The sequence below is a fragment of the Notothenia rossii genome (assembly GCF_949606895.1).
Source record: "Notothenia rossii genome assembly, chromosome: 3".
In the NCBI taxonomy this organism is placed as follows: Eukaryota; Metazoa; Chordata; class Actinopteri; order Perciformes; family Nototheniidae; genus Notothenia; species Notothenia rossii.
Genome location: NC_136901.1, coordinates 69,169,793 through 69,196,353, shown reverse-complemented (window position 1 = coordinate 69,196,353; position 26,561 = coordinate 69,169,793). Strand labels below are relative to the sequence as shown.

The 26,561-nt window shown below is 41.1% G+C and overlaps 1 protein-coding gene and 1 long non-coding RNA gene across 3 annotated transcripts in view; one reads left to right on the top strand and one right to left on the bottom strand.

The window, feature by feature from the left end:
- cyfip2 (cytoplasmic FMR1 interacting protein 2) overlaps window positions 1-21,677 on the top strand; it is a 24,458-nt gene extending 2,781 nt beyond the window's left edge. Inside the window, exons 2-30 of one of the 2 annotated variants that reach the window (XM_079668437.1) lie at window positions 3,583-3,735; window positions 3,828-3,917; window positions 5,605-5,682; window positions 6,617-6,718; window positions 6,930-7,111; window positions 7,203-7,299; window positions 7,943-8,071; window positions 8,179-8,283; window positions 8,376-8,464; window positions 8,847-9,084; window positions 9,215-9,367; window positions 9,849-9,988; window positions 10,089-10,236; window positions 10,640-10,793; window positions 11,346-11,502; window positions 11,593-11,689; window positions 11,772-11,848; window positions 11,927-12,035; window positions 12,122-12,241; window positions 13,364-13,563; window positions 13,653-13,740; window positions 13,840-13,983; window positions 14,098-14,188; window positions 15,807-15,937; window positions 18,122-18,194; window positions 18,312-18,406; window positions 18,544-18,782; window positions 19,352-19,499; window positions 19,891-21,677. In XM_079668437.1, coding sequence (XP_079524563.1) covers window positions 3,619-3,735; window positions 3,828-3,917; window positions 5,605-5,682; window positions 6,617-6,718; window positions 6,930-7,111; window positions 7,203-7,299; window positions 7,943-8,071; window positions 8,179-8,283; window positions 8,376-8,464; window positions 8,847-9,084; window positions 9,215-9,367; window positions 9,849-9,988; window positions 10,089-10,236; window positions 10,640-10,793; window positions 11,346-11,502; window positions 11,593-11,689; window positions 11,772-11,848; window positions 11,927-12,035; window positions 12,122-12,241; window positions 13,364-13,563; window positions 13,653-13,740; window positions 13,840-13,983; window positions 14,098-14,188; window positions 15,807-15,937; window positions 18,122-18,194; window positions 18,312-18,406; window positions 18,544-18,782; window positions 19,352-19,499; window positions 19,891-20,058 — 3,759 coding nt within the window. In that variant the 5' untranslated portion in view covers window positions 3,583-3,618 and the 3' untranslated portion in view covers window positions 20,059-21,677. The other variant, XM_079668438.1, reaches the window with a different exon arrangement.
- LOC307031372 lies at window positions 21,352-26,561 on the bottom strand. Its single transcript, XR_013805936.1, has 2 exons — window positions 23,421-26,561; window positions 21,352-23,320 (listed from the first exon to the last, which is right to left on the bottom strand). It is a non-coding gene; the product is annotated as an uncharacterized lncRNA (long non-coding RNA).

Genomic DNA, 26,561 nt, shown 5'->3' with positions numbered 1-26,561 from the left:
AGTATTTTGAGCACTTCCTCAAATCCCTTGGATTATTGTTGTCACGGGGAGATCTGATCCAAGCTTGTCATGTTTGTAGCTTTAGTAATTATGCCAGATTGACCGGAGGGAATTCTGCAACGCATATTATGGATGTTCAAGTAAAACTACTGTACGAGATTATGTTGTTGTAGGGGGGGGAACAGGCCTATTGCTACGTTACTAATGGCGCATTTCCACTACAGTGCGGTTTAAGCGTGCCATGCCGTGCCCGGCCCGTTTTTGGTTGCGTTTCCACTAGGCGTAGTTCCAGCTAGCGGCTACTTTTTCACAGTTTTCTGGCTCTTCAAAATCGAGGTTCTTTCCGGGCCAACAACCGGGCTGAGTTTGCTAAACTAGTGAGAGAATCGCTGGCAACTACAACAAAATGAACATATTTTACCATGATTTAATTGTAATACACGTTTCAAAATGATGCCGAAGTAACAACAATATAGGCTCACAACAACGGCCTATACAGACATAAATAAACCAGCGACTGTATTCGCCATGACACAGACAGTCTGTGGTTTGTACTTGTTTAACTTTTGTCTAGTTTCTAAACAGATATGAGGAGCTGTGAGCTCTGAGTGCTAACAGCTAACGGCTGATGTTGTTTTTGTGGTTCGCATTGAAAATGACGTCACGGCTCCGCCTACACAGCGTTACTATAGTTACTACCCCAGTTCCTAAACTGTAATGGAAACGCAGCATAAAGTGAGCCTGGCCTACCAAGGCCTAACTATACCGTATTAAGCCGTGCGAGGCCCTGCAGTGGAAATGCGCCATAAGTGTCCAGAAGGGAATGAGGGGGTCCTTCCTTTGCTTTTGTAAAGATGCACACACACACACACACACACACACACACACACACAAACTGACAGACACACCAACTGTTGAACAGAGTAGGGTACAGGGTGGGAAAGTTTACTCAGCCAACGGGCTTCAGTCCCCGTCTGTATTCCCAGGCACAGATGGGAGTTTAGTAGCACTGAGCATGTTTGTCTGCCTGACAGAACCCCTTGTAGCAAGCTGCATGTTTCGTTTTCTATAAGCTGAGCAGTTAAAAATAACTGAGTATTCATAGAAGAAAAAGAAAAAAAAACCTGCGTGAGAACAGGTTGTGAAGACACATCAGTAACAAGCATACCAGAAATCTGCAATCTAAATCTGCATGTAGTCTTATTTATTTGTCATACTTGTTGAACATTTTTATACTTAGCAGAAATAAAATGTTTCTGCCAATGTCTATAACTCCCAACATCCTCGGATGAAAATGCAGTATTTATATATGTATTCAAATAAATTATAGAATTTGACAATATAACTATACAATAACATTGATACTCAGAGATACTTACTCTGGATTACCATCCCTATGTGACTGGCTTATTGTTTGCCAAAACAGTGAAGTGTTTCTCACTGAGTTATTGATGACTCAGCCATCTCTCTGAATTGTGGTGGTTTACTTCATGTAAATATCACCTTGTATGTTTTTATAAATGTATGCGATAGTTGAGTCATTGCACAGGAAACTCCACCCAACTCCTCTATATGCTTTTTGTCATCATACAGTGTTAGTGTGCAGATACATGTGGGACAAAATCGAGAACAATGTGTCTCCTGTCTTTGTCCTTTGTCTACATGTTTTGTAAGTAACAAACATCCATGATAGCTACAAGAAGACTTCATTGTCCCGTGGTCAGTATGTGTAAGATATAAATTGGTTATTTTTTCCTCTGTCTGTTCGAAATCCAGGACAAAAAAAAGCAGTTTGACTATGTACAAGATGCCCAAACTTTATCCGTGTGGAATATGAAATGACTGTCTACATTAGCAATTTTATATCTTAATGCTGCACTTTGCCTACCTATGGCACGGAGAAGGAGACAGTGACGTTTAGTTTTATCTGCCTCTTTTCTCTGTGCTGTTTGGCCCTCTCAGCTCTAGCAGTGCTCTCTCTGGCTGTGAATATTAAGCTGATTATCGGCCCTGTCAGCCTTGTCTGCCAGGTCAGACGTAAAACACACACTTCTGAGAGGCACGTGATATAACGGAGGGCGCACACACACTGATTTTACACACTGCTTTGGCTGGGTTGGTGATTTGTAAGGAAGAAGAGGGCACTACTACGACTGTAATGTTTTAATGATGGATCAGATGGAGAACAATCATTATAGTAGCTGTTACATTTCAAGCCACATGTATTGTATGCACGTACTTTCTGTTTCCATATATATTCCCCCACATTCATTTTAGTTAATACAATTTGAAAATATAAGCTCTTCTAAATAATATATGAAAACTACATAATAATCTTCACAGGAAAGCTCCTTTTGTGTTTGTCAAATGTCCTTCAGTGCAATAACATTCTACACCTCTCTATAATCAATGAGATTTCCAGGTCTTGGCATTTCAAGATTTGTACGCTTCAAGTATGCCTCTAGTCTAGTCAAATGAAAAGGTGAAACGGAAACAGTGACGGGCCTCTGCCCTTTTACTTCCGCAGAGTAGAAAGTTTGATATTGACGTACAGTATAGTGAAATGGGAGAGGATACAGGTGCGTCGTGAACACACAGATAGACTGCACCACATAGCAAGACAGGGTTTCAGATGAGGAAGTGGAATACGGAAAGATACATTTTTGCTGAACTTGTTTATGAGTGATAAGCACTAGAATCTGAGTACAAGCAAACATTGACATTTTGATATTTCACATTACTGACGCATTTCATATATTGATTTTGCAACTTCTCCTCTGAAGCTGGATGTTTCAACCAGTTATCAAATAACATTTAAAAACAAAATATAAATCTATTTCATCTGTTTATTCTATACTGTCTATCTATCTATTTCATTTTTTTAAATTAATATTGGCTAATACGACAATTGTTCTATAACCTATAGCTAACTAATTAGACACCTATTTGTTCCACTTATCCTTAATGTTTAGCTAATTATTTAGTTGACTATTTAAACTATCAAACTTTTTTCCATTAGGCGTACTTTTTGCTAAAGATTTATCTAAAGATTTTAATAGATGATCCATTTGTTTCAGGTAACAATTAAGCTAACTATTTCAACAATGTATCCATTTATTTTAGCTAAAGATTTAGATTAATATTTAAACGGGTTATCTGTACTTTTAACTAACAATGTAGCTATCTATTTCAACCATTACGTTAAGCTTACTATTTCAACAATGTATCCATTACTTTTAGGTCACAATTTAGCTAACTATTTTAACAGATTATCTATTACTTTAATTAATCTATTTCAACTGTTCATCCATTACTTTAGCTCAATCATTCTTTTTATGCATCCTTGGCATACATCATTTTCAGCTGTTCTGATTCTATATGGATATATTCATTCATCCAAATCATATTCTCTTTTATTAAATCTATAACAAAGTCTTTCCATGTACCACCCAGCAACGTCAGAATGAGCCCCTATTGTCCTATTATTCAGTCTTATTTTGCACGTTTTTACTTTATGTAATGGAGCTTTTTATGAAACTTTATCTCATATTCTCGCTCTTTCTTTTTCTTTATTTCTCTCAGACTGGGGTGTTGTGTGAGTGACGCCTTGTTGTTACCATGACGACCCACGTGACCCTGGAGGATGCCCTGTCCAATGTGGACCTGCTGGAGGAGCTGCCCCTCCCGGACCAGCAGCCATGCATTGAACCCCCCCCCTCCTCTATTATGTACCAGGTACACACTCCCACACGCTTTCACCTCCACCCACTATCACACAAAGCCATTTTCAATATACCCCTCTCACGCTTTTCTCTCTCCTTCTGCAGGCAAATTTTGACACCAACTTTGAAGACAGGAATGCATTTGTGACTGGCATCGCCCGTTATATAGAGCAAGCTACGGTCCACTCCAGCATGGTGAGAAAATTGCACCAGTTTAAGTAATTAAACATGCCATGTCTTGCCATCGTGTTGTTCTTTTATATCAGATTGGTTGAATCAATTTTTGTTGTCTATCTTGAATAGTTTGTGTTCCCCTTTCAGTAAAGACAAAGACAACTGGGAAGCAGCCTCACTCCCTTAAAGAGAGCCTTGTTTGTTTGTGAATTGATTATCATTTGGCTCTTTTGTAAGGATTTGGCTAGGCCTGTGGCCGGGCACACACACACACACACACACACACACACACACACACACACACACACCACCTTCTCACAATGAGGCAGGCAATGAACCAATAAACCTCTTTCCCCTGATGGTGAATGAGCAGAGAGTGTGATTTGACTGGCAAAGAGGGGAAGTAGCGCTTTACTTAACCTTATTTAATCAGGAATTCCCACTGAGGTTGAAGCCTATCTATTTGAGGACACTCCTCTCTTTAGCCATAGCCTGTAGGGATGTACGATACCAAAAACTCACGGTACGATAATATCGCAATAAAAAGTCCATGGTACGATATTTATCGCGATATTGAAAAATAAAGAAAAAAATGTATTTCTTATTCTTTTAATTTTTTTAATTTATTAAATAATAAATCTGATTTGTACAGCATTTTAGTAGGATAGTAGTATTTTAAAGTGTCAACAATATAATAATCCGACCCTGCAATAGAATAAATCAAGTTTCACTTTAGTTTTTCAAGTAACTCAACTCTAAGTCACTCACTCAGCATCATCAAGGTTATCTTTTAGGAATATGAGCATGTCCACATTTCCAGGTAAAAGCTGGGATGTTTGGGCGTTTACAATATCCCCTGCTGTGGAAAAAACTCTCTTGCTTGGTACTGATGTTGCTGGGAAAGAGAGATATGCTTTGGCCATGGGTGACCGCAGTGGGTAAAACTGCGCATTGTCTCTCCACCACTTCAAAAACAATACCGTTTTTGCTAAGAAGGTGAGGCTTATTGACAGGGCGAGATATAAATATACTGTTGGTACTTGTCAATGTCTCTAGGTGTGTAAATGTAGCCCTGTAAATACAATGTCCTTTTGTGTTATCTGTTGTTTTATGTTCATGTTGTAACCTACTTGCTGCTATGTTGGACAGGTCTCCCTTGAAAAAGAGATTGATGATCTCAATGGGATCATCTGGTTGAATAAAGGTCTAAAAAAAATAAAAAATAATTATATATATATATTTTAAAATAATTTAAAATATCGCAGTAGATTTTGTCAGCCTCACGACGGTATTGAGACATTTATTTACCGTGATATTCGATATATCGTTACATCCCTAATAGCCTGATTGAGAAATCTGTCTCACACTACTTCTGAATGGAAGTAAATGTTCCCTTGCTTAAATATTTATCATGCCCCATTCATCCTGGAATATGTGCCTGGTCTAAGACGTAGGAAAAATGTTGGCTGTCAAGTGGCTATGCAACATTTCCATTTATACCAGACAAAGGAGTTAGACACATATCATGACTCTGCACTTACATAGATATTAATCTTTACCCGTATTGTCTGTTCCATTACACAATCGTAATTACTGAACACATACATCATTTTTTTATGAAGGTGCATATATATGTCGTTTGGTTCAAATGAGGCTATCCCTCTTAAAAATGTATGGTAACTTTATTTTATTTTATCCATTTGTGCAGAATGAAATGCTAGAGGAAGGACATGAGTACGCTGTGATGCTTTACACTTGGAGAAGCTGCTCCAGAGCCATTCCCCAGGTAACACACACACACATTATACTCACACATATTCACCACACTCGCTTTTAACAAGATACCTTATCCTTTGCTTGTATTGCATCCATGTCAAATGTTCCCTTTCCTTTGCGCTCAGAGCTTGCTCAGCTGACTGAGTCTGAAACACTTCTATGACATGAATTATAGTGTTCAACACTTTGATTTTCAACTTGGTTTTGTCCACCTGTAAGTTCCTGATAACGTGTCACCTTTAACATAGACAAAGTCTTTTTGAAATGTGTAGCTTCAGTATGGTAGAGGTTGCTTAACACGAAATGTGTTACCAAACCTGATGGAGGCGTCTGGTGCAGTGGATAGAGGGTTGGTGTTCGGATCAAGGGGTCACAGGTTCAAATCCCACTGCAGTCAGCACGTCGTTGTGTCCTTGGCCAAGACACTTCACCCCAAATTGCTCCTGTGGGGATTGCCCACAGTATTGAGTATGTAAGTCGCTTTGGACAAATGACATGATGTCATTCAGCCACTGAGTACTTCATCCTCCAAATGACCATTTGTATATGTAACCCTACTTCATCTTGTTTTTTTCGCTTTCCTTTTCAAATTTCGTGTAAACATAATTGTTCTTGCTTGAGGAAGGTCTTGTTGTTGATATACAGTTTCTATCAAATTGGTATACAAAGGCTCATTTTGTAGATGTAGATTAAGATCCTTCTTCTTTACTGTGATGACCTAATCAGAAGCAGTGGAGAAAAAAAACACGTTTTATTATTATTGCACATAATAGGATTTCCCAAATGTAACCATGGCACATAATAAAAACACATATATATATGGAACAATTAAACCTTGGGTGAGGGAAAAAAAATAAAATAATAGCATGAATTGTGCATGAACTAAACACACTGTCCTGCTGCAAGATCATGTTGTAAAATGACGCCCTCTTGTGTTTTGCTAGGTGAAATGCAACGAGCAGCCCAACAGAGTGGAGATCTATGAGAAAACCGTGGAGGTGCTAGAACCTGAAGTGACCAAGCTCATGAAGTTCATGTACTTCCAGGTGAGACTAGGCCACATCATGTTGTATTTTATACCTTATGATTTAAATGAACCAGATAAGGGTAAGAGTCATAGTCGGCTAAAATTGGGCTCAAATGATGATGCAAATTATCCTTTGCATGTTGAATTTGCATGTCAGGTGTGTTTTTGTAGATAGTGTTCTTGTGTTTTATTCTAATGATTCCCTATATCCTGATTCCTTTGTCTTACAGCGGAAAGCCATAGAACGTTTCTGTAGCGAAGTGAAGCGTCTGTGTCACGCCGAGAGAAGGAAGGACTTTGTGTCTGAGGCCTACCTGCTCACTCTGGGAAAATTCATCAACATGTTTGCAGTGCTGGACGAACTGAAGAACATGAAGTGTAGCGTTAAGAACGATCACTCTGCCTACAAAAGGTAATGAACCAAAATACAAAAGACTGCTAATTTAGAATACTTCATTACAGTCATTTTTTTTGTTCAACATCACCTCCTCTCCCGCCTCCAGGGCAGCTCAATTCTTGAGGAAGATGGCCGACCCTCAGTCCATCCAGGAGTCCCAAAACCTCTCCATGTTTTTAGCCAACCACAACAGGATCACTCAGGTTGGTGTGCAGACTCTGTAGGGTATGGTAAACATATGGATTATAGCTGATTACCTTTTGAAATAACTAGAGTTTGTGTTCACTTAACTGTAGTTTCAAGGCTGCTTCCTTTTTTGTGTTGCTCAAAACACTTTGTGCCTTGCTACACAATCACATGAGATGAGATTTTTACTCTCCGAAGGATAATGTTAGGAATATTATGAAGCCATTTAGCTCTTCATATCAACAGGTGACCTGCTGAACAAGTGGTATTAAACTTTCACATTTGCTCAAATAATGATGGGAAATACAAAAGAAGAACATTTGTTTTAGATGATTGTTTTTTGACTGTAACCTGGTAGTTCATTTAAAATGTAAACATAATTATAATCATTTCAAACATATGTTTGGTTTAATAAAAATAATGCATGGTACATTTACTAAAACAATCTGTTTTTTTCAGTGACTAAAAGCCCATTTCAAAAATAAAAACGTATCATAATCAAACAAACATTTTTCTGTAATTGTATCAAAGGTGCTTTTCTTTAGTTTCATTGTAAATGCAGTATTATTTATCTTCGTACAGAATGATCCCTTTCTGTTATATATGTGTAAATGAATTGATGTGAAGGTGACCCGTTTTCCATCTCTGTTCTGTGTGTAGTGCCTGCATCAACAGTTGGAGGTGATTCCTGGCTACGAGGAGCTTCTGGCAGACATAGTCAACATCTGTGTAGACTATTATGAGAACAAGATGTATTTAACACCCAGTGAGAAACACATGCTGCTAAAGGTACGTACATCTTTTCTTTCTGCCAACATAACAGTCAAAGTGTGATCTTCTGCCGGCTACATGTCCTTCAGCTGACGTAAAACAAACCACCTCTGTGTGTGTGTCAGGTGATGGGCTTTGGTCTGTACCTGATGGATGGGAACGTGAGTAATATCTATAAACTCGACGCCAAAAAGAGGATCAACCTGAGCAAGATTGACAAGTTCTTCAAAGTAAGGCTTTTTGCTTTTCCTGCATCTCTTTCATCCAGAGTTGAATTTGTGTGCATGAGATGAATGTGACATTTGTTTCCTCTGTGTTTCAGCTTCAAGTGGTGCCTCTTTTTGGAGACATGCAGATAGAGCTCTCCCGCTACATCGAGACGAGTGCCCATTATGAAGAGAACAAATCCAAGTAAGAGGATGTGTCTAAAGTGCAGAAATGCTTGGATATAACATTTCCTTTAATTGTCAAAAAGATTGTGAACTGTCAGCTGTGCATCTGTCTTTAATTGTACTCCTTACTTCCTTACTTAACAATTTAGACATGCACTACTACTATTACACACTAAAGAAAAAAGCCAAAACCCCAAAAATAATTAGTTGGAAACGGCGTTAACCCTAATTTATTTCCACTATTTGATTAATGGCAAGCCCCTTGTACCGGCATCACGTGGGTCCATGTGTGATTGGTCAGAATGTGGACATTTATGGTAGACAAAACCAGTAATTCTTGGCCACCACGCCATCTGCCCCCGCCCACCACTAACCCTCCACCCTCTCTATTTTGTGCCCAGGTGGACGTGCACCCAGAGCAGCATCTCCCCGCAGTACAATCTGTGCGAGCAGATGGTGCAGATCAGGGAGGACCACATCCGCTTCATCTCGGAGCTGGCGCGCTACAGCAACAGTGAGGTGGTGACGGGCTCGGGCCTGGACAGCCAGAAGTCCGACGAGGAGTACAGAGAGCTGTTCGACCTCGCTCTGAGGGGTCTGCAGCTGCTGTCCAAGTGGAGCACGCACGTCATGGAAGTTGTAAGTGAAACACTGAGTTTGTGTGGGACAGGCATTAGCATTGTGCGAGGGATTCGGTATGAAAAGTGTTTGGTTTTGCCATTGATCGTAGTATCTCTGATCTATTTATAACTCTCCTCGTCTCCTCCAGTACTCGTGGAAGCTGGTCCATCCCACAGATAAATTCTGTAACAAGGACTGTCCTGGCACGGCGGAGGAGTACGAACGAGCCACGCGATACAATTACACCAGTGAGGAGAAATTTGCCCTGGTGGAGGTCATTGCCATGATCAAAGGACTACAGGTAAAACACTGGCAACCCTTAGTGGCTCCTTCTTTATGCTCCAAACAGCAAATGGTCATCTTTTAAATACTAAGCAGGTATTTGAATGGAAATGCAGAAACTGTTCAACTGGCTCGTTTTGATCCTGGAGGGAAATGGAGTAAATGGAATATAAAAAGAACAGTACATGTAAGCATCTTCAATGATTTGTAAACCATATATATTTTACTTAGCAACACTAAAAGTGTTTAAACAATTCTAACTGTGACTTGAGATTTATTAACTGATTTAAAAAAATGGCCACTTGGGGTTAAAGTATTGCTTTAAAACATGTCTGGAAGTCATCTTTAGTGAACTAATCCTTTGACCGCTCACTTCATTTTCTGAATACATGTATTTCCCTTTATGTTAGTATGTCAATATATATTGTTCCTGTGTCCCAACTTGATGGTCAGTAGCCCAAATGAAAGGGAGGATGATAATGTTGTTATGATCTGCCTAGGTTTTGATGGGCCGAATGGAGTCAGTGTTTAACCAGGCTATCAGGAACACCATCTACGCAGCGCTGCAGGACTTTGCCCAGATGACCCTCAGAGAGCCTCTGCGCCAGGCTGTACGCAAGAAGAAGAACGTCCTCATCAGGTACGGTGACTATCTGATCGCTTTAAATGTACCCTCATGGCTTTTGTGGGACTCCTAAAGACCCAAAGCACTTCTATAACACTGTTTTCTTTGTCTATAGTGTTCTTCAGGCCATTCGAAAGACTGTCTGTGACTGGGATGGGGCGAGGGAACCTCCAAATGACCCCTGCCTGAGGGGGGAAAAGGACCCCAAAGGTGGATTTGACATCAAAGTGCCCCGCAGGGCTGTAGGACCCTCTAGCACACAGGTATGACATCATGACAAGAGATCAGGGTGCTCAGGGGAAATGTAGCCAAAACAGCATGATGTTGATTCTGAATGTAAACATAATATTTCACTGAAGATATTCACTTATGTGCAATGGCTCAAACAGGGGGGATGAAATGCATTTGTTCTAATGTTCACATATCTTCTAACTTACTGAGTCACTTAATGTGTTACTGCACATATTAATACGCTTTTGCAAAAAATATGTTTTTTAGTATTTAGTTTCTCTTTTGAGTAAGGCTTTTATTCTGAAGGTCAAAAATAGATGTTTCCCTTTCATATCCTCCTAAAAAAGTGCACATTTTTATTTTGAATGAACCCCATGCTACATCAAAGTATGACCAGAAAATAACGAATGTTTTCCTATGTTTGTCCCTCTCCAGCTGTACATGGTGCGCACCATGCTGGAGTCATTGATAGCAGATAAGAGTGGCTCCAAGAAGACTCTCCGCAGCAGCCTGGATGGACCCATAGTGACGGCCATAGAAGACTTCCACAAACACTCCTTCTTCTTCACACACCTGCTCAACTTCAGCGGTGAGTGGAGACAAAAAATGACAAAGACTTTGTAAAACATATAGCAAGAAATTCCACAATTCCCATGTGTTTAAAATAAGTTATGTTTGAAAAATCTCACTCGTCACATGCTTGAGTTTCAATAATCATGAACAAGTATTTATTATCCTTGCAAGAATGGAAGTAGTCATCACATACAGAGCATATGGGACAACTAGTTCCCAGAACAGTTTCCTTCACATGCCTATATACAAGAGAGGGTGTTACACAGTAAAACAAAATTGAAATACCTTTTCAAAGCAGTATACATTGTTTTGTTCAGATTAGCTAAGGCCCAGGTAAGAAATGATCATATGCCATATTACTCATCATGTTAATTGTTGTCACATAGCTATCATGCCTAAAACAGTGTGTCCTGATGGTCTTCTAGGTAATCATACATCCTGCCACATACACTGTTACACTTGGGCCTTTGTCATCATTTGCACCTCTGTCCTTGAAGGAGTACATTCAGTATTTTCTCAACAAGCTGTAATACCTCTAGATCTTAATAATTGTCTCTCGCTGGTGCAGAGGCCCTGCAGCAGTGCTGCGACCTTTCCCAGCTGTGGTTCAGAGAGTTCTTCCTGGAGCTGACCATGGGTCGCAGGATCCAGTTCCCCATTGAGATGTCCATGCCCTGGATCCTCACCGACCACATCCTGGAGACCAAGGAGCCCTCCATGATGGAGTAAGACTAACACTTCCAGCCCAAAACTCACGTTATGTTTTTAACTCACGAAAATTGACATTATTATAACCACCCTTCTTTCTCCTCCAGATATGTGCTGTATCCTCTAGACTTGTATAACGACAGCGGCTACTACGCTCTCACTAAGTTCAAGAAGCAGTTCCTTTATGATGAAATCGAGGCTGAGGTAAGCCACAAGATGAATACATTTCGAATACAATGCATTGATCTTTTCCTCTGTGACCTCATAGTGTTTTCTTTGCTCTTAGGTAAACCTCTGCTTCGACCAGTTTGTCTACAAGTTAGCTGATCAGATATTTGCCTACTACAAAGCAATGGCTGGAAGGTAGGAGAAGTGACTTCCTCTGTATATGCTTCTTTTTTTGTTCACTCTGTATTTTCTAAATCACATTTGTTTCCACAGCGTCCTCTTAGATAAGCGCTTCAGAGCAGAGTGTAAAAACTATGGCGTGATCATCCCGTACCCTCCCTCAAACCGCTACGAGACGCTGCTCAAACAGAGACACGTTCAGGTATGGGAGACATGAAAACTGTCCTCTGCACCTTCTTGTTTGTGTGTTTTACTGTTATTCTTAACCATCCATCCTGTGTCTTGTAGCTGTTAGGCCGCTCCATTGACCTGAACCGTCTGATCACCCAGAGGATCTCGGCAGCGATGTACAAGTCCCTGGACCACGCCATCAGCCGCTTTGAGAGCGAGGACCTCACTTCCATCGTGGTAAGATCACAACAGGGACATCTCTGGGGGGGATTATTAGCAGGACTATAGTGTTGAAATGCATTTTAAACAAGACATGCACATGAGCACACCGTTTTTGGGCTACTCTGACCAAACTCAATTCCAAGCATGTTATTATTATTTTTTCTTTATTCAACTTTTTCAATATTAAACACGTTATATATCCGACAAACAAACCAAATTAGTAGAAGCTGGAGGGCAGAAAGCATATACAGAGGTAGCCCACCCGGTATCCACTTTATCCAGTTGCAGGATAAAGAAAGAATATAAATCAGTCATTTAATTTGCGCACAATTAAACAAAATTCTATATTTACATACACATACATATGTACACGTATACATACACCCATTTCCAGGGTGAAAAGAAAATAATAAAGTAAAACAAACTCCATGTTCAGATAACAAGACAGTTTAATTTCTCATCCTATTTTTATATAAACTATGATAATTAAGATAATTATGATAACAGTTATTATTATTATTATTGTTGTTGTTGTTGTTATTATTATTATATCCATATAATCTTTTTTTTTTTTTTAGTTAAACATTTTCTTTTTGCATAATGAATGCAACAGTACGTCATTTGTAAGGGTAGCTGCAGTACACACTGAACGTTAAAAGTAAGTGGTTTGGAATGCAGCTCTTTTTGCTATGACAGGTAAATACAAGGCTAGAGGAAGAATAGTTCCTCTTCTCCAACTTCTGCTTTTTAGCATGCTACTCACTTACAGGCCCTACCTGGAGTTGAATACCGTGCGGTGTAATCCCAAATACCAATAGTTCTCTAAATAACTCTGCATTCTAAAAAAAGCTGTTGACCAGGATATAAGCATTGTCTGCATCTACAAAGAGATTGTTTTGTTACAGAATACACAAGTGTGTATAAAGTTAAAATAAGTTATCTTATTGATATATCTTTTGTCTTTTCTTTATTTGGTATTAAGGTCATTTGAAAGTATCGGAAAGTAATAAAGGGACTCTACTTTTAATATTGTGATTAGGTTACTGACCACATTGTTAACAGGTTATACATTTATAATTTACATACCCTCCCATCTCAACTTTCCATTCTCTTACTCCCCGTATCTCTCCCCTCCAGGAGCTGGAGTGGCTCCTGGAGATCAACAGACTAACCCACCGGCTCCTCTGCAAGCACCTGACTCTGGACAGCTTCGACGCCATGTTCCGCGAGGCCAACCACAACGTCTCCGCCCCCTACGGACGAATCACGCTCCACGTTTTCTGGGAGCTCAACTTCGACTTCCTCCCCAACTACTGCTACAACGGATCTACAAACCGGTAAGTTCAGTTGCAGAGATTCTTCTCTTTTTTTTCTTTGGAAGATTTTGTTCAATCTTTTGGTTATTAACGTTGCTTCCTCTCATCAGCTTTGTACGTACAGCCATTCCCTTCACTCAGGAGCCTCAAAGAGACAAGCCAGCCAACGTGCAGCCTTACTACCTGTATGGGTCCAAGGTATGGGGCCACTGATGTTTTGAAATTGGACAGACTTTCCTTAAGACCCGTCTTCCTTCTGTTCCTAACACATCTTCTCTTCTCTCCCTCTCTTCTCAGCCTCTGAACATTGCCTACTCCCACATATACAGCTCTTACAGAAACTTTGTCGGCCCGCCCCACTTCAAGACCATCTGCCGTCTCCTTGGTTACCAAGGCATCGCTGTAGTGATGGAGGAGCTGCTCAAGATTGTCAAGAGCCTGGTATTTATCTCCATTTTCCACCGCACATGGTTCCTTCCTCAGTGTGCTTGATTCTAGCTGTTTTGTTGTCTTCCCTGTAGCCTTAACTATCTATATTGTTATGTAACTTTGCAGTTACAGGGCACCATCCTGCAGTACGTAAAAACACTGATCGAAGTCATGCCCAAGATCTGCCGCCTGCCGCGTCATGAGTACGGCTCCCCAGGTGAGTCCATAGGCCCTACTGTTCAGGCAAATACATATATGTAGGGACATATATGTATTTGCAACATCAACTCCCATGTATTTGGTGGACATATCAAAAAGACGCACACTCAATGAGACTCAAATCAGATTTATATTAATGTGCTATTGGGTTCAGTTAATTTAATTTGTGGCAACGTTCCGTACACTTCAACGCTATCCCATTCCCAATTTAACAATAGCTCTTTCCTCCTCCTTGCTAAGCACTCTAGTGTTTAGTGCTACTTCTTTGAGAGCAGTCAGGGCTTGGAAACATTACTGGAAAAAGCTATCACTTGAAGCAGCAGTTAGGTGTTTACAGCTCACAGCCAGCAGAAGAAAAATGCTGACGACATTTGAACCGCTGCATCAACAATAATCTAACAGCCAGCAGTTAGGAGGGGTGTTAACAAGCCAATGTGGGAAAATAGCAATTTTGCTGCAATGTAATCAAGTTTGGGATAGGTGGTGTCATATATTATGAAAAAAAAACACATAAAAGAGTTGTAAGTGATTTGTTTGTCAAAGTGCAATAAAGAACCACAATAAAGGCCAGAAATGCTTTCAAATGTAGTAAATAGTGTCCTATTTAGCCATCGTGCTTCACCTCAAAACAGTCTGTTGTCCTTAGAGGTCAGAAATGTTTGTTTAAAAAATATATTTAACAATATATGTTGAAACTTATAACCAATTCAAACCTGAAACTGCTCAATATTCATTATTAATTTCTGGACATCTCTACAGAAACACTGGAGACAGGAGCTTATGATTTTGGGAGTTGAAAAGAAACGGACTAAAAATTCTGTATGTTAAATGATATGGGGATTTATTTGAAGCAAAGATTGAAAGTGTGATATAATATAATGCATGATTTTATGCTGTAATGGCAACTAATCAAACATTTGTTTTTAATGTGTTTCAAAGGACATGCTTTCTTATTCATAGGTCTGAGTGTTGGGATTTGCCTACACAGTTCATTGTATACCTATTATAGGAGCTCAGGATGAACATCCGATAAAATAAAATGTGTTTTGAACTACTTACCTGTTGCTGTGTGTACAGATTAGAGGCCACTCAGATGGCATATACCTATTATGAGGAGGGCATAGTAATCTCCAGATTACTGATGTACTGTACCTGGATTACTGCGTGTCATCTATGTCAGCAGCTAATGATCCTCCATCTGCTGCGATGCTTAAAATGTGGGTCAATGACCAATGAGGTATTAGCAGCTGCCTACTGCTTGACTGCAAGAAATAAAAGGGTGATAGAAGAGAAGAGAAGATGGACCTTTATTAATCCCCCGAGAGGGAAATTCAGTTTCCACTCTGTCGTACACACACATGCGTTTTCTATACAGGTCATACAGTACACACAGTACACACTTTTTAGAACATGCACATACATATACAAATACACACACAGTTATATGCACACATGCAGTTGAGAGGTCAGAGCGGAGGCAGCCAGTCTAGCCGGCGCCAGTGAGCAGTTGGGGGTTAGGTGCCTTGCTCAAGGGCACTTCGGCAGATTTAGCTTTAGCAAAAATGTGGGGTTTTTTGTGTGGTATCATGGCTTTAATTTAATTTCTGCCATTTCAGGTATCTTGGAGTTCTTCCACCATCAGCTCAAGGATATCATTGAGTATGCTGAGCTGAAGACAGATGTCTTCCAGAGCCTAAGGGAGGTGGGAAACGCCATCCTCTTCTGCCTTCTCATCGAGCAAGCTCTGGTACGACATTTCCTTTTGTTTTTCCCTTTAAACTATTACATTACTGTATGACGCTACTCTAGCTTCCTCTTTTTTCTTTGTTGTTTTGAAATGATGATTATAACTTGCGTTGCAGTCTTTGTTGTCTGCTTATTCCACTGCTTTCCTAATCTCTACACTGTTCAAATCCCTTAGTGTAGCTTTCTGCACTGCCATGTTTTTGTGTGGGCGAATAACCTGGGTGCCTAAAACTGTCAGTCGACCAGTCCAGGTGCCCCCAAAGTTTGTTTGATCTTTGATGTGTTTTTTAATCTCTGAATTGCAACTTTATTTTTCATTACACGCTGGCTACTCCCTCAGGTGGTAAGGATTTAGGCTTTCTCTTTGGTTCCAAAATAACCCAGACACTGAATGACTTTCTCCCTCTTTTTATCTCTTGTTGGTGTTGGCTGCTTTGTTTCTATATATTCTTTTTTTCCCACTATGTTAGTTTTGCACACATGGTTTCACCCCCAGTCAGCCATGGAAGCAAAGGGACTAAGACAGTTTTACTCTTTGATTTTATTTGAAATTAAGTGAAATGTCCCTTTTCACACAAAAACCTGAAAAAGGTATCTGAATTTGAAGCACGAAATTTGCTCAAAAGAGACATAAATATATATAAAAAAAATATTTGGCTGCTATATAATCTAATTCTAATGTCCTTTTCTTCCATGGATGAGGTGCTGGTATATTTCTGGTTGGTTGTTGGTACAGATTTGTGCTTAACTCTTCTTCTTTTACACTCTATTGGCTCTCTTGCTGGTGCATGTCTACATACATCTACGCAACTGTCACTCTACCAACCATTTCTGTCAGGCAGCACTGATCTGTGTGTGTACAGTGTTTGTCTGTATGTTAGTTTGGACTACTTGTAAGTCTGTGTGTGTTGCTTTTTCTACCATTTGCATGGCTCTTTTCTCATTCAGCGCCATCTAGGCTACCTGTCTGCATATAGTTTGACTCACAGCATGTTGTCTTGACTAACAATCACCACGAAAAACACCTAGATGATTAAGAATGACCTAACATAGCACAAATAGCTTGAATGTTACTAACACAGTGACATTTTACCCAGAAGGGTTAGTGTTTATTAAAGCCGGGGTAGGCAGTTCGTTTTCACAAGTCAATGGGCAATAATTTAGCATTTTGTATCTTTTTTATAGTATAAATAATCAAGTGGCCTAAGGGAAAACTAAACGTCTGCACCTCTTCCTGGTTCTGTTTTCAGGCTTTAAACAATCTAGCCTGTGCCAGGAGACTGACAGATCATTTTAGAGATAACTAGACATGCATGTCCTAGATGTTGAAAACCTCATTCAAGACAGAATATCCTGCAGGAAAATATTGCTTCCAGCATTGGCAACATCTTCTTACACTGGAAAGCAACCAGACTTCAGATCAGAAACATATAGACAATATAGGCAAAGCGTTTCAGAGAAAAAGGTTTATAGTAAATTCTCCTGCTATCCGAAGCAAAAGGCCCAAGGCTCCAGTCTGCAATGGTAAGATAAGAAGGTATCTTACCAAAAGTATCTTACCAAAGGTATCTTAACAAAGGTATGTTACTAAAGGTATCTTGACAAAAGTTTGAAAAATAGCAACATTTTCTAAACATCTCTGAAACGCTTTGCCGAATGTGTAGCTAGCGACGCCTTAAATCAAAGTATGCTATCTAAAAGGGTTTTACAGTACTTCAAATTGCAAAGAAATGATAGAATATTGCCCAATGTCTCCAAACATAAACTGCCAACCTCAACTTTAAGATGTATGGTAAATTGACGTTATGCTGCTTAACCAGATTAGATTTTGTGTGACACATTTATAATTCTGTCAGTAATTTGCCTGTCATTATAGCTTCATGATAAACACCCATTCATTCAGCCATTTTATCTTCTTCTCTGCATAAGCTAAATATAGTGTCAATCATCAGAATTCTCCTCCAGCATGGAGCTCATGGCAGATTTCTTTACGCATCTACAATATGCTTTATAAGCTATCCTTCTAACATTTTAGGTCTAAATGAATGCATTAAGCTAGGAGTGTTGGGGGATGGGTTCTTTAAAAATCTATTTCATCCTTGTGGCTACCTGCATGGTAAAGCAAAGTGGGTGATGTTCTTTGATTTGAAATGACCCTTTTTGGTGTGTTTTTCTTAAACCTTAGTCCCAGGAAGAAGTGTGTGACCTGCTCCATGCCGCCCCCTTCCAGAACATTCTGCCCAGAGTCTACATCAAAGGTATACTAAAGGGTTAAATGCAAGGCAGATGGTGGAAAAAAAGTCGAACCCATTGATTTGTTTGTTTTTTTGTACAATATGTATATCTTCATACATTTCTTTTCCTGTGTTGTACAGAGGGAGAGCGTCTGGAGGTGAGGATGAAAAGGCTGGAAGCGAAGTATGCCCCTCTCCACCTTGTGCCTCTAATTGAGAGGTTGGGAACCCCACAGGTTAATATCAAGTCATTTTTTATAAGCAAACTTAAAGATGTATATATTTCTCCTTCTTTTCATATCCAACACTTGATAATACAACTTTCCTTTGACATTTTTTATTAAGAAAGTATCATGGTTGTTCTTGTTACCAGCAAATTGCCATTGCCCGTGAGGGGGACCTGCTGACCAAAGAGCGTCTGTGCTGCGGCCTCTCCATGTTCGAGGTCATCCTGACGCGCATCCGCAGCTTCCTGCAGGACGGGGTGTGGCGCGGGCCCCCCCCCACCAACGGTGTGATGCATGTCGACGAGTGTATGGAGTTCCACCGCCTGTGGAGCGCCATGCAGTTCGTCTACTGCATCCCAGTGGGCACACACGAGTTCACCGCAGAGTAAGTGGCCCCTGATCAGTGTTCAGTGTAGCAGTGCCTCTCAAAGGTGTTACTTAAAGCTCTGTTTTGGTTTGTCGATACTGTATTCAAATGGGTTATATTTTACTTTGACTTCATTCCTTTGTCTTTTTTTATTTTGATTTAATGCGGAATTAGTTTACTGAGTTAAAAGATATAAACAAATTATTGCAGAATTCTTTACTTAAAGCTTAGAAAAGAGTTGGCATTTTTAGACAAAGACAAATGTATTAAAGGTAAAGTGATTTTTTCGGGGCTAATGTAACGCTCTTCCTGCTCATACTCATGAAAACGATTATAATACAAAGAAATAGGCCATCTTTGCTTCTTGCAGACTCTTCGTTCACCATCAGCAGCTGATAGAAACACTATAGCCTACTCTTGAATCAGAAGAGGGGAGATAATGACACAGTTATGCAGACCTGATACATCTTCTGCAATCTTTTGACACAAAAACTGTACTAAACTGCAATTCGTGTTGCTAATACTTCTTCAGCTTGTCCACTTTAATGCAGACGTCATTAATGAGTTATATTTTCCTTGGCTTTCAGGCAGTGCTTCGGGGACGGGCTGAACTGGGCCGGCTGTGCCATCATCGTGCTGTTGGGACAGCAGCGTCGCTTTGACCTCTTTGACTTCTGCTACCACCTGCTCAAAGTCCAAAGACAGGACGGCAAGGATGAGATCATCAAAAATGTGGTGGGTATACCTCAGTGTTCCTTCTGATGTTATTCACTTCGAGCATCAGGAAAATAAAATGTACACAGGACATGATGGATTTTTATGTTCTTCATTTGTTTGGAGGAAACAGAGAAAAAGAGAGTTGTTGGAGCGACACAGCAGTTTTTTTGGGAGAATTTCGCCTTTTTAGAAATCAATAACAAACGATAAAAAACGATATTTTTCTAAGCCATGTTTCTCTCTTTATATTACTCATCACCCTCTGCCCCCTCTCTCTATAGCTAAACACATATCATTTAATTGATGTAACACCTCTCGCTTTCCAACCTTTCCTTCATTTTCTCCCTTAGCGTTTCATAAACACATCTCTTGATATGTTGGATTTATTCCTTTTTATTTTTCTTCACAGCCCCTGAAGAAGATGGCGGACCGCATTAGGAAGTACCAGATCCTTAACAATGAGATCTTCGCCATCCTCAACAAGTACATGAAGGCGGTGGAGACGGACAGTTCCACTGTGGAGCACGTTCGCTGTTTCCAGCCTCCTATACACCAATCCCTGGCTACCACCTGTTGAAATACACCCTTCACACATAGTGAACACACACATACTTAAAACAAACATAGCTGTGATACTAATTTCTGCCTCCTCCTGGTCTCCTAGGGGTATAGAATACAATCAAACAGTTCCTCTATCCAAAATGTGGCTGTCTATGAATCCTTGAAGCACTCCGAAGTGGACCAGGCCAGAGGCAGAAGTGTATACTCACACCTTTTTTTTTCTCCTTATTTTACTATCTGTGTGGCTCTCACTCAGACTCATGCATGCCTTGTCTCACTCCTTCCGCTGCACACATGTGGATTGAACACAAATGCCAAAAGAGAATCTCTATCTTAAAATCGGAAGCCACTTGTTTGAAGTCCGAGCTGTTGGGACTCCTAAACGCCTTTCAGAATTGGCAATCAGGAGCAAATAAAATCGAACAAGGTTTAAGAAAAAAAAAGACAAAATAATGCAACAGAAGAGCTAATTTTTCTAAGTTATATAAAGATATTTTAACATGGTGCACTTAAGTGCTACTAAAGTTACTAACTGTTCTAGCACCACTTAATAACCATAGTGTCTCCTCTATTATGGCCCAAACTTGTTTATTGTGATCAAACTCATTTGTATAATAATCTGATCTACCCTGTTTCATGGTGCACAGTGTCTATCATGATGCATTTACCTCACCTGCTTGCTTTCAAAGGTACATCGCATTCTTGATTTGCTTTTATTTATCACTCCCGCCTTCCCACCATCTGTTTTTTCTTGCTTCCTCCCGACACATTTTTATTGGGTACCAATTCCACTGTAAATTTCACTGTTGAACTAAGTGAAGTGTTGAGTGTTGTAATTGTTCTTGTTTTTAATTATTAATATTTTTAATTTACTCATCCTCGGTATACTTGCCTCTCTGCAAGAAAATCTCATTGACGTTTATTTTTTGTCTGTTGAAAAGATTTTTTATATTCTGTACATCAATACAGTGATATTATTTACAATTTTTGAAAAGACACATCTTCATCTGGGCAAATGTGTTTGCTTTTTTCAAGAGTAAAAAAAAAACATTCAAGGAAGAAGATTAGAAAATACCTCCAGGTTGTATAAAGACAGTGCTAGATTAACCTGTTCTGAGTGTGAATGGATGATGTTTATCTAGCAGACCTATGACATATTCTGCACATAAAGGAAACATCTTAACAAAAATGTCAGCTATCATTAAAGGGCAGTTTCCTAATATAGTCAGTATTTACTATTGTTGGCTTTAGATTTAGCAGTGTTATCAGAATATGCAAAATGTGTCCTTATTTTTTTTTCATATGAAGGAAAACAAATGAATTATTAAGAAGAAACTATCCCTAAGCTGCCCTTTGATCTTTTTCTGCTCCGTTTTGAATGAACAAACTTTCTTTTGTAACTCCGGTGTCTTTTTATCATATTTATTCAACTCGACGTATTGTTCATTTAAAGGTTAATCTAGTAAAAATGAAGGTACCAATGTATCATCTCAAAACCTTAGCATGGCAAGTGTAATTTATTGTCATCAATGGCTTCATTTGTGACATGAGGCTTTGTTTATGATATTGTTGTACAAGTGACCATGTTTTGAAGTACAAAAAGTGGAGAAAAGAATAATAAAATGTACAACAAGGTTCCTGCGACGGATTGAAGTTATGTTGTATTTCCATGAAATAAAAAATGTTTAACTGAAAAAATGAATGGTTCTACCCTTTTAAGTGACTCTTAAACTCAGCATTCAAGTCAGCTGACATGTTGACAATTGAATACAAATGGTGTTTTTCTTTTAACACAGATCTTAAGAAATGGAACTGATTTAGTATTTCCCCCGAGTTTCACACTCAATGAGGCAGTTATTATTACACATTTTACATTGATGGGGAGATGCCACTTAGAAAACAATTGTGAATATAATTGTTTTCTTGGGAACAGTCAGTAGGCTAGATGTCCGCAACTAGGGAAAAACATGCAACTTATATAAGCGAACAACTCTTTATAAAGTCTTAAAGCAGGCCTATTCAACTAGTGGCCCACGGGCCGAATCCGGCATTTTTCTGGCCCACAAGAGGTTGCCTGCAAATCGAAATGGCATAGGCCTATGTATAATAGCATAAATAAAACTAATGTCTGATCACACTAAATCCGACGATGCGGAGAAAACGCAGGTTTTTACATTCATTGCAACTGGCGTTGCAGAGGCGCCGGGCAGGAAGTGGACCGGTCAGAGCATCCGGCCCATTCCCAAAATAAACGAATTTTGCAGACCCTATCCCTCCCTAGTCTTTCAAGTAGGAGGAGAAATGCCAGCTTTCTCCTCCGGTTTACAGGCACTGTGCAAATTAATTATTGTAGTGCCGATAGATAGGGAGTCGGAGGCGGTGCAATGGAGGTACAAAGCTTGCTTTAATAAGCAGCAGAAATAGAGATGTTGTTGGGTCGCAGCCCCGGGACAACAAGAGAGAGAGAAAGGGAGGAGGGCAACACATATGCCCGTGTGGAAACAACACCCTTAACTAGTTCCATGAGTGAATTATGACATGTTATACAGTGGTCACCACACAAGCCCCCCCAGAATTCAAATTTGGCATAATCCTCGCGTCCGGGAGGAAGCACCACAGGGGCCGAAGAGAAGGGGTTACAGGTGAGGGCCGGGCCATGGAACGGGCCGTCGTAAGGGGGCCGCAGGAGAGGGTAGGGGCCCTAACGAGGGCGAGGGCATCCCCACCGGGGATGGAACGGGCCGTTGTAAGTTGTAAGGGGGCCGCAGTAGGCGTCGTGGCGAATGAAGTCATCACCCGCCAGTCGGTGAAAGCCGGGTCGCTGAGCCGCGACGGTTGTGAATAACCCAGTGGTCCCCAGCAGGAAGGAGCGCTGCCCGGCCGCAGGCGAGGGCACAGCGGCGGCGGGCACGAAGTCATCGGGAGGAAGGAGCCGGGTCCCGGGGGGCAGGAGCAGTATCCCCGGGAGGAAGAAGCCGTGGACAGGGAAGATGCCAGACAGGGTCACACAGGGTCAGATGGGATCAGACGGGGCGAACCGTGAGCCGCGGTAAGAGGAGAGGCCAGGCAGGTTCCCGAAGCGCGCCACCCACGGGCCGATGAAGGCATGGGCGACGTCCGAAACTGTCGAGGCGAGACGGGGTCCAGAAGCGCACCACCCAGGCGGCGATGAAAGCGCGGGTGACGTCCGAAGCCGCCGTCAAGGTGGTGAAAAGGCGAGAGGGTCCACACGAGGTCGAACGGACATGGTTGAACCTCCTCTCAGGCACCAGAAAAAGCTACAAAAGGATTGATAGCCGTTAGCAGCTAGCCGAGGGATATGATACATAGGCCTATTAACTTTCAATTTTATGCATTTCAGTTCTTCAATAACATTACTTAATTAACAGTGCAGGGTTGGTGCGGAGGTGGGGAGGTTCCAGTCGGGAACCTCCACCCCACTGCGGGACCCGTGGTGGGACCCCTGAGTCAGACGGTGCGTCTTGGTCACGCTTCATATCGGCCGGCCCGGGAAGGAAGAGACACGCAGAGTGGGGGAAGTCCCCTGCCCCAACGCAGTCCACCCTCCCGGCCATCAGAGTCGAACGGCTGGACACAGGCCGTTGGGGGACACACGAGACCGCGCAGTGTTCCCGGTAGAAGGAACCGGGTGAAATAGCTTAAAAAAATTATAAAATAGGGGGAAATAGGGGGAAAAGTGAAAAAAAGTGTCCGAAAATACTCACTCGTGAGGCGGGCAGAATCCCCTGTCAACTCGTGTTACATTCCTCCATGGTGTCATTTGAGAGAAAAATGGCTAAGTTAACTTTTACGAGAACCAGGCTAGGGGGGTCAAAAAGGCTTGACCAAGGCCGACCCAAAGTGCATGGTGAGTGGACTCATCGGCTCCGTGATGAGTCTCCATTGTAATTTGAAAACTTCCATCAGACGAGTCCTTCGGGGGGCGGGGAAAAAAACGTGTTCGTCAGAATCGTCACTTCCTGTACTGAGAGTGGAGGTGTCCTGACAGTGGAGCCTACACCGGAAATGTCCTGAGAGTGGAGGCCTGCAGGCAGACCCCTCTCGTAGGGTATGACGCCGGAGGAGACCGGACCAAAACCGCGGCGCAGCCGTGACGCAACGCAGACGGACCCGGTGGAATCGAGGGGTGAGATAGCGCTTTCCAAGTTACGCCACCGCCACGTGAGCGCGTACTTTGAGCGCACCTATGATACGTCACTGTGACTTCTGACATCGTCGTGACGTCGCCTGTATTCTACGTCAACCCATTCAAAATGTATGGAGGCTTTAACGCACGTTAACACGTTTGTTCTCTGCTCAGTCAGCTTAGTTGTCTGTTCTTTGGCACAAATCACACCTCATAGCAGGCAGTAGGTTGGGCAGAGAGCCTCTGCCCCGCTGCCGCGTAACAGGGTGGCTGCAAATAAACACGGGTGTGTTGGGCGTCTCGCTCATTGCTCTTCTGCAAGATGAAATGAATAGCTTGGTCTACGGTGGGTGCCGCTGCTTGCCGTGTGATGTCCCTGGGGGATCACGCCGCATGGCACTTTTCCGAAGACCGTGATGATCTCCTGGGAGCCCCCGTGTTTACGGAAAGGCTCTTTGGATCGATTTCCTTGGTCACGTGGATGAGGAGTAGTCGCAGCTTGGCGTATGCTGCTTCTTGCTCATCCTCAGAGGACAGAACACTGTCCCACACTCGCCGCCCCGCTGTAAACTCCAGTAAAGGAACCAGCAGGTGGGCGCGCGCACGTGGAATAAACTGCAGAAAGTGCTGTCAAAGCACTATGCGGGTTCAAGAGACGCTATTGCCGACATGCTGTTGTCAGAAAACACACCTTGCATGGTATAATAGCTCAGATTAATGGGTTTCACAATTGAATGTGAAACACAGTGTTAATACGAAGGCGCTGCCCCCGTGAGAGTGGCCGCGGTGCATTCAAGGACCTCTGCAGTCTGTCCTATGCCACTCGCTGAAGAGGGTGTATGACAGTCAGGAGGCGTGGCCGCCTTATATATATACGGTGAGTTTGCGCGCGCATTCAGGTAGGCCCGCCCCGAGGGGGCAGCTACGTTTATAGATATCTCAGTAGGTGAATGCTTGCATAGTACGGTTGAGAGGTAGTACCCACAGAATCCAGTAGAGGGCTCCGTCTGTGCTTATATAACTAGGGTTACAATACGTAACCCCCCGTTTGGATCTACCTATACTTGTGAGTCTAGCTTTTCTCATATGAATGCCATCAAAACAAGGGCACGTTGCTCCATGACCAATGAGAAGTTGCATGAGTGTCTCAGGATTGCTCTTACCACTTATGAGCCAAACTATGCTGAAATAGCTAAATCAAAGCAGTGTAATTTCTCTCACTGACTCAAACAGGCTAAACATGAAAGAAGTCTGATGTATGGTATGTATGCAGATCTGTTATTATGGTCATTCATTGTATGGTCATTCAAACAAGCCTACTTACTGTTTTGCAAATTGTAAACACAATTCAAAGATATAAATGTTATTGTGAGTCTGATGGCTATTGTTTTACTATGTTCTATTTGCATTTAATATTACATTTTATGGATTTGTGTTGTCTTCAAAGCACCTTATGTAGGCTTGGAAGTGTTGAGGATATTATAAAGAGGGCTACTTACTGTTAATGTGATGAATACTGTTTTATTATATGCATCTTGTTTTGTACATTAGTGGACATGGAACTGTTGGGGGAAAAAACCTCATGTCTCCTTAGTTTTAAAGATGCAACATTTTGCACTTTTGTGTCAAGCCTTGTAACCGAAGCTTTCCGACTTTTTTATGGACTGGTTTCTTGCTGCAATGATTTATGGTGATACAATTAAAGTGAAAAAAAGGGATGCACGTCACTAGTTTAATGTTTTAGTATCTATTAACACTACTGTAAGCAAGAGTTATGTGTAGTGATTCCTTGACAAAGTATTGTGTGGCCCACAAACCCCCAGTGATTTTCCTATTTGGCCCACTTGCTAAGGAAGTTGAATAGCCCTGTCTTAAAGCATCCTTTCCCGATGTGCATTGTGATGATTGTGACAGATAACTTTACGTTATACTTGCACTCAAACTGAAAACCTGACAAATGATAGGAGCATAGGATGTCATACTTTTTGTATCAGGTTATCTAGGAACCATTTATGTGTTCTGTTTTCTTTACATTTATCTGAATATTTGTGTGAATATTAATTAATGTTTTCATTAGAAAGTCAAAAAACGTTCACAAGTAAGTCACCCTTATTTTTATTGAATTGTTGTCCATTTTCAATTTTAGGTTATATATTTGTTTTATTACATTTGAAAAGAGGGACACCTGTAATGTATATGAATATTGTGGTGAAAATTAGGCAGTTGCTTTATTGAAAAGTCTCATTTAATGTTTAAGAGCCATGTCATGTGACCCAATGGGTTCGAACCAATTCAGCACTGTATTTCCACAATTTAAAAATAATAAATGAGACTTATGAGTACAGAAACAGTACCGAAGGAGTGGCAGACCG